The sequence below is a fragment of the Myotis lucifugus genome, unplaced genomic scaffold (genome assembly GCF_000147115.1).
Source record: "Myotis lucifugus unplaced genomic scaffold, Myoluc2.0 scaffold_158, whole genome shotgun sequence".
Classification (NCBI taxonomy): domain Eukaryota; kingdom Metazoa; phylum Chordata; class Mammalia; order Chiroptera; family Vespertilionidae; genus Myotis; species Myotis lucifugus.
Genome location: NW_005871206.1, coordinates 2,315,262 through 2,323,026, shown reverse-complemented (window position 1 = coordinate 2,323,026; position 7,765 = coordinate 2,315,262). Strand labels below are relative to the sequence as shown.

Genomic DNA, 7,765 nt, shown 5'->3' with positions numbered 1-7,765 from the left:
TCAGGGATGGCAGACCCTCTTATAAAAAGTGTCTCAGTACTACTGACTTGTCCAGGTATGTTGGGGCAGGAGCCCCCAAGTGGGACAACCAGGTTAACCCAAGTCAAGATCCACTCAGGATCCATCAAGAGTTTCCATCTTTCTGAAGACCCCCAGCTTTTCCATTTCGGAGTGGCCAGAGCAGGACTTAGCTAGTAGACAATCTTGGTCTCAGGGAAGCGTAGAATGAGGCATGTGACGGATATGAGCTTTGGCCAAAGGTTCTAAACCAAGCTCCTCTAGGTCCAGCACAGCAACTACAAACTGCCATCCTGGACCTGGAAACTGAACCTGGAGCTGGAAATTGGGAAGGCAACGTGTATTATACTGAAGATCCAAAATGCAGCTCACCTGGCCATCTCTACCAAGGGACCCAAGAAGCCTTGTGGGTGAGTGCTGCTGGTTAGTTTTCTGCCACTTAAGGGGCCAACCCTAGGCCCTACAACTAAAACTTGATTCAGACCAATCAGTACCTCTCTGCCTGGTCTTATCTCTGAGCCCCCATCCTACTCCTCCCTAGATACCATCCACCCCACACATGTATGGCACCACTGCATCTGACCAACCCCTTTAACCCCAAAGAAACCCAAACAGCTCAGAAGTGCATCAATCAACCTTTAATGTCCAAAAGAGGCATGGATGCAGAGCATAGGAGATGTGGCAGGGTCTCAGCCCCAACTCCAGAAATGAGGGAGATGAACACAAACCGGACATTTCCAACTGGCCACACAAGTCTGGGAGGACAGGGGGAAACACAGATTTGAACATTCATAAAAGGGTTTGGTACAGGAAACTCACTCATCATCCCAATTCCCACCCTCCCCTGTCAGCATCAGAAAGCTCAGCAAACACTAAAGACTTGGAGAGGGGATATTCTCCTGCCTTCCCACCAGCCCCAAGGATGGAGTTGGAAAAAACAAAAAAAAGTGAGCTAGACCCAAACCCCACCAGTGTCAACCGTACACAAGAGAGTTTTAAATGCAATTTACAAGAATCAGCAGCTCAGTCAGCAATGACTCCCCCCACCCATACCCCACCCCACCTCTATTTGATCAACAGACAAGGTTTCCCAGCACTCTCCTTGGAATCTCCTCCCACTACTGGCCCTGCTCCATCTCCTGATACCTGGCTTCATCACTGCAGACTTCCTCCCAAGCCCCTCACAGCCCTTCATCTTCCATCCCTACCACCCACAAGAGGTGGCAACCAACCACCAAGTCACTTTCCCTCTCCACTGAGAGCCAGCTTCAGGACAGATGACAGCGTGGTTAACTCATTGTGGGCTATCCTTCTGAAACCTTCCTGGGAGCACACAGCCACAGCGCAGTGTCTGGGCAAGGTGGCTGAGGGCGGGGTGGGGTGGGTGGGGGGTTTACATCTGTCTTCACCTCCCAAAAATTTTTAACATAAAGGCCCACTTAGAACTAACTGTGTACCCTAACTACCCATATACCCTAGAGATTCCATACCATCCTGCCCTTCCCTCCCCTCTACCCCAAACCAAGTAACACACACACGCACACACACACACACTGACAAACACACACATATACACAGAGGAGACATTGATTTGGTTTGACTGCTAAGACCTAACTAAGGAACTACAGTCACCAGAAATTCCCTTGCCAGCCAACTAACAGGGGCTGCTCTAAGAGAACTCTAGAGGAATGAGAAAACTGAGGGCTGAGCAGGGAGCAGAAAGAAGTAGAGAAGAATAAAAAGAAAAAAAAAATCAAGCTAATCCTACCTCCAGCATCCTTCTAGCCTGGGCTCTGACAGGAAGAAAGGTAATCCACAAAGACACAGCCCTTACTTAGAAACTTTTCTGACAAAGACAGCAAGACAAATTTGCTCCCCACTCCCACACACCACAGACAAATACGTCTCAGGGCCCCTTAAAGAACCCCCCCCCCCTAACCCCACACTCTGCCCCAAGCCGTGGAATCACAGTTCAGTGGAATAATCTCCCTGGTACTAGATCAATCCCCCTCCCCTCCTTCCTATTCCTCTCTCCTCACTGATTCTAACACTGTCTCCCTGCAGCCTCCACCACTAGGAAGAGGCAGCTGCAGTTTTAGTTCCACCTCCAGAAACTGACTTCCTTTCCCCAGCCCTCCTAGTTTTACAGGCTTTACTGAGGGCTTAGTTTATAGAGAGAGAGAAAGAGAAAAGGAAGGGGTGGGAGAGATTTCCTAGTGCAATACAATAACAACAAAAAAATTTTAAGTTTTGAAAATAAATGTAAAGCAGCCTTCTTCCCCAGGCAACTAAACAGAAAGAAGTTTGGTTTTGTTTACTGCGACATACACATGAAATCGAGTATACAGTCCATGCAGTAGCACAGCCATTGGAGAGGACATCCTGATGCTGGCCCCAGTGCAAAATAGTCCCAGCAACGCCGTCTGCTTGCCATCGCCGCCGCCACTGACACCTTCTCTGCAGCCACCTAGCCTGACTTGAAGAGGAGGATTGCAACTTGACCCAAGTAAAAATAGATGAAGTGCTTTGTCTCGTGTGTAACGTAGCTGCCAAAATTTCGGCCCACAATACAATGCCAGGTAGGGTTGTATTTCTTGTCAAATTCCTAAAAGAAAAATAAAAGGTAGAGAAGAAAGGTGATTAGACAGCTGGAGGATGAGAAATCAGAATGGGAGTCTGGTCAGTTTAGTTATCAACCCCCACCCACCGCCTCAGCTCCCGGAACCTCAGGAGCTCAGGTTCTAAAACTGGCTAGGACATTCCTTCCCTCATTAATAGTGTAACACCACAAAGGCTCCACTATTTCTCGCTAGCACTTTACACCCTGATCATCTCTCCTCCCCCTAGCTACCCTATTCAATAGCCCACCCTGTGACTCTTCAGCAAGGGAATCAGAGAAGCCAGTGGCACAAAGGACCACTCCAGTGTCACACAGCATGAATAAAATAGAGGGGCAAGCCTTGCTGAGTCGCCACCCTCATTACTAAACCAGTATTTCCAAATGCCAAAAACCAAGACACTAGAACAAAATGGGGACCAAACGTCAGGAAGCAGTTCTGTGTAAGTCAACATTAAAGGCATTCCCTGTATACCAGGCAATGTGTATGCTGTAAGTAACAGAACCAGGACCTCAGCCATGAGATCAAGACAATTTCCTCATTTCTCTCAGGGACACAAGTTCAGCATCAAAGCCACTTAGGAAATCCTTATGACCTAATCATAGACAGCTCCCTGCCACCCTGTGGGTACAGTAGGAAACCGAAGGCTCAGTTCTAAATGCATCCTTCCATAGCTATGAAAAGGCAATAGCCCTCCACCATTGGCCCAGCAATGCTGCCAACCTTGGGACTCAACATCCACAACTCCCACACCACATGACTCCAAAGATATTAAGAACAGTGGAAAGGGCATGCATCGCCAAACTCAGCTTTAATCCTGACTCAAGACTGTAACATAAGAGAGCCATAGTTATTTTCCTAGGTCTCATTTTCCCCATCAGCAAAATAAGAAAGCTGGACCAGTTATATCTAAGGATTCTTCTGGCTCTCAGAGTCTATGATTCTGGATTCTCTTCCTAGACAGAACAAGGCTATCACTCAGCAAGGAGCTGGCATGCCGAAGAGCCTTGCTGGCTCCACATATAGAGAACCTTGCAGGATCCTCTTCTCATCCCACCCATCTGGGTAAAAAAGAGTTCTGTAAAACTCCAGGACACCCTACTACCTCTATAGACCAGAATGCCACTACTTTTAGGCATCCTCTTAGGATACCAGAGCTCAGAATATCAAATACTAGGACTATGCCACCAATGGACATGGATCCTGACTAGGAATCAGGGCCTGTGTATCACTTCTAGCTCATAAATATTCAACCATTCACTCAGAAATTTTTCAGGGGCTAAACCCATTGTCCCAATATTGCTCAACCACTAAAAATATATAAATAAGCCCACCCTTTTCTTAAGAAGGTAGGCGAGAAGAGCAATCCTTTTTAGTGTTTGTGTGTGTGTGTTTCTCCCCAAGTCCTTTTTAAGAGAAAGAAAAGGAAACTTCCTACATGAGGATTATAGGGATATACCACTTTAAATGATGAAGTTCCCGGGAAACAATCTTATATTATCCATTCATATATTTTTATTTTATTGACTTTTTTTCAGAGAAGAAGGGAGAAGGATAGAGAGTTAGAAACATTGATGAGAGAGAAACATCAATCAGCTGCCTCCTGCATACCTCCAACTGGGGATGTGCCCGCAACCAAGGTACATGCCCTTGACCGGAATCAAACCTGGGACCTTTCAGTTCGTAGGCCAACGCTCTATCCACTGAGCCAAACTGGTTAGGGCCCATTCATTTATTCTTGATGTTCATTATGAATAGTTCTGAATTGGACTAGTTATATTTAATCCTGAAGCTTCTCTCCCCGATCCCTTGCAGTGACATAATTATCTGTAAATATACACACACACACTCCAACAGAGTTCCTATTAAAAATACCTAAGATAAATTATTTTGGCATTAATAATCACTCCCTAATTTGTCTGCTTTGCAAGTTCCTAGGGTTTTGTTTGCATGGAGTATAGGTGCTTTCCTATGTCCCCAGCTCCAGCCCTCCGCGTGGTACAGCTCAGTTGCCAGTCCCCACCCCTGGACACCAGCCACAGCTCTCCCAATGCACCTTCTTGATATAGGCAGCAATGTCCTTCTCTATGTTGTACTTCTCCATAGCCTGCGTGGCGCAGTCAACGGCATCCTGTTGCATGTCCTCAGACATGTCTGCATTCTTGATCACGGCCTTCCGGTCAGACATCGTGACACTGCAGAAGAAGCAAAGATGTAAGGCTAACCAACCCCATGACTCTGGACAATAAGTATTAGTAACTGGGTGTGGGGCCTCAGTGGGAGAGGGGAGCACAGAGGGTAACAACAACAGAAAGCACAAGACCAGAGGCAATAGAAGGAGCACATAAGCTTTTAACTGAGATATGGCCTCCAAGCCTGGGAAATACAAGATAAATAGTAACAAAGATATAAGCCATCAGTTTTTATCATATATAAAGAGGATTTTCCAACTCTAAATTTATCTATTTCTGATATTTTGAGTAGCACCAATAGCCAAGACACTATAATATATCATCTGCTATCTGTGTCCTTGGACAAATTACTTAACTTCTGTATTTTCATGCCATTACTGCAGGGTTATCCGGAGGGTAAGCCAGGTGGCATAACACCTGAAGACAATAAACCCTTGATTTAATGACCATTATTACATCATTGGTATCACAGTAGAAAGAAGACAGACTAGGAATTTTAGCAACAAGGGTAGCAACAGCTAAGTATCAGGGGGCTGTTATAAGGCTTAATTAAAATTACACGAGAACATCTGCTAACAAAAAACAGTCTACGTACGGGTCTATCCCATTGGCTAGATATAGCCAGTCACCCCTTTTTGTAAATCATTTTAGAGGAACACACTACAATGGCAGAGATGAGTAGTTGCAAAAGACTGTATGGCCTATAAAGCCTACAATGTTTACTATCTGGCCCTTCACAGAAAATGTTGCCAACATCAAGGCTACCAATGCCCCATGGTGACATAACAAAAGGTGAAGAATTATTTTAACACCCCCTTTTCATAGCTCTGATATCTAAACCAGGGATTCATCCTACAGCAACATAAAGAGTTCTGGGGTAGGCCTTGCATGGTCCCTTCCTAGGATGACAGGAATCCCAGGAGGGCTGGCTAAAACCCGCCTAGCAGTCTATAGCATGTGAGGGTGCTTTTCAAGAATAAAGGAGTTGAGCTGCAAAATCCTATCCTCTGTCCTTGGCCACAGTTCTGTCACACAGAGCAGTAACAATCCACTCCCCCCCCCCAATGTCCCACTCCCCAAAATACACTCTGTGGGTCCAGCGTAGTGGACAAAACATGCTGTCATTCCAGCCCTGTCTGATACAAGGCTACACAGGATACTGCATGCTCAGAGATCCCTGGTATCGTTCCAGGCTACCCTGATCTCTGAATACACTAACATGTGGGCTGGGTAGGCTGAAAGGGAAACAGAATTCACAACTACTCCTTTAGCCTGTATCAGATGCAAAAAAATACATGCCAGGCAGCTGCCAGCTAGGCACCCTTAACTGAATCCAAAGCACCTCTGTCTGGCACTATCCATCCAAGCAGGGCTGGTTCTCCTTCAGCAGAGGCTGGCAGAGCTAAGGGTTAGTGGATGAGCACCCTCTGTCCCCACATCCCGGGAGGCAGGAAAAGTCAGAGCCTCAAGAGGAGTCTGTGAGCACTACCTATATGACCTTGGGCAATTCAACATAGTCTTTTTAAAAACCAGTGATTTTTAAATAAATGAGGCAACTTCGTGAGTTTGAGCAAAGGTACTAGAGCAGCACAGGGAGGATGTGCTGATATTATGTCTCGTTGTACGTCTTGTCCAGAAAACTAGTGTCGCCTGGTATCCTATTCCAGCTCCCCACTCAGAAGGGGGCACAGCTCATACACTCCGGGCGGGGGTGGGGCCAGGTGACCCTCGGCCAAGCTCAAGTACCAAAGGAGCACCCCTTCCCAGCAAGCTCACCTTGCTCCGCTGCCTCATCCCCAAAGTGTGCAAAGGAACAACTTTATCACAGTAATTAAAGCCACCTTACCCTCCAAGAGGGAGCCTGCAGTTACATAACGTCGGTCTTGTGACTACAATGCCACGATTCTTCACCCCTGGCCCCCCAGGCGGCTGAGAGGTGAGGCCTAGCCCCGGTCTCCCCTGTCCAAGGTGCCAGCGGGAAAGGGATCCGGAGAGGCCGGCCGAGCCCCTCCTTCCGGGGGGAAACAGCCAGGCCCTGGGCCTCCAGACAGAAGGATAACCGGGGGCCCAGGCCAGCCGCCTCGGTCACGAGCCAGGAGCGCCTCTGAAGGCGAAGAGGGCTCTCCCAACAGCTCCCATCCTCTGTCCTCGGTTCTGCGACAAAGAAGCTAACCCTCGGAGAGACCGGAACCGCGCTCCCCAACACACACACGCGCTAGTGTTTCCTCCTTCAGACCCCCGAAGGGGCCCTGTCCCTCCACCCTCCCACCCCCGGAAGACCAGCACCCGGTGAAGGAGAAGGCACCCTCCGCCCCACCTCCGCCCCGCCGGCCTGAGCGGTGTGAGGGTGACTGGGCGTCTTCGCCGCAGGAAGGGCGCCCCAGAGAGTGGCGGTGGCGGTGGCGGTTTCGGTGGTGGTGGCGGCGGCGACGACGACGGCAGGAGGAGCCGCGTCACGCCCGAGTCCTCTCCACCCCACCCCCTCGGCCCCAACCACCAGAAGCCTCCATGCAGCACGGGGAGACTCCCGGGGGACGAGAGCCGCCACTCCGCAGCCCCGGGCCTCCGGCCGCGCCCCGAGGGGTCGCGAGGGCGGAGGGTTGGCGCAGCTCGGGAAAAGGAGGGGCGTCGGGGGCGTCACGCCGAAACCCACCAGCCCCTGCTCCGGGCCCCTCTCGGGCAGAGGAGGCCGAAGGGGCCCGCCGTGTAGGCCCGCCGCCCAGGGGACGCCCCCCAACCACGGCTCACCTTCACGCAGGCGACTTCTCGCGAGGCCCCGAGGAAACCAGCGATGGCCTTGAGGCTGGCCGCGGGCAGGGGCGGTGTCCTCCTCGGCTCCTCCTGGAAGCTCGCCGCCGCCCGCCGCCCGCGGCTCCGGCTCCCGAAGCCCCGGGCCGAGAGCTGTCCGCTGCCGTCCGCCCTTTGGAGCCTCCCGGG

General features: G+C 50.0%; 1 protein-coding gene across 1 annotated transcript; it reads right to left on the bottom strand.

Annotated features, from left to right (window-relative positions):
- Window positions 1-641: 641 nt before the first annotated feature.
- DYNLL2 (dynein light chain LC8-type 2) lies at window positions 642-7,644 on the bottom strand. The gene is made up of 3 exons (XM_006095609.3): window positions 7,577-7,644; window positions 4,693-4,831; window positions 642-2,623 (listed from the first exon to the last, which is right to left on the bottom strand). Exons 2-3 carry the CDS (start codon window positions 4,822-4,824, stop codon window positions 2,486-2,488), a joined length of 270 nt encoding a protein of 89 aa, XP_006095671.1. The 5' UTR covers window positions 4,825-4,831; window positions 7,577-7,644; the 3' UTR covers window positions 642-2,485.
- Between the last annotated feature and the right edge of the window lie 121 nt (window positions 7,645-7,765).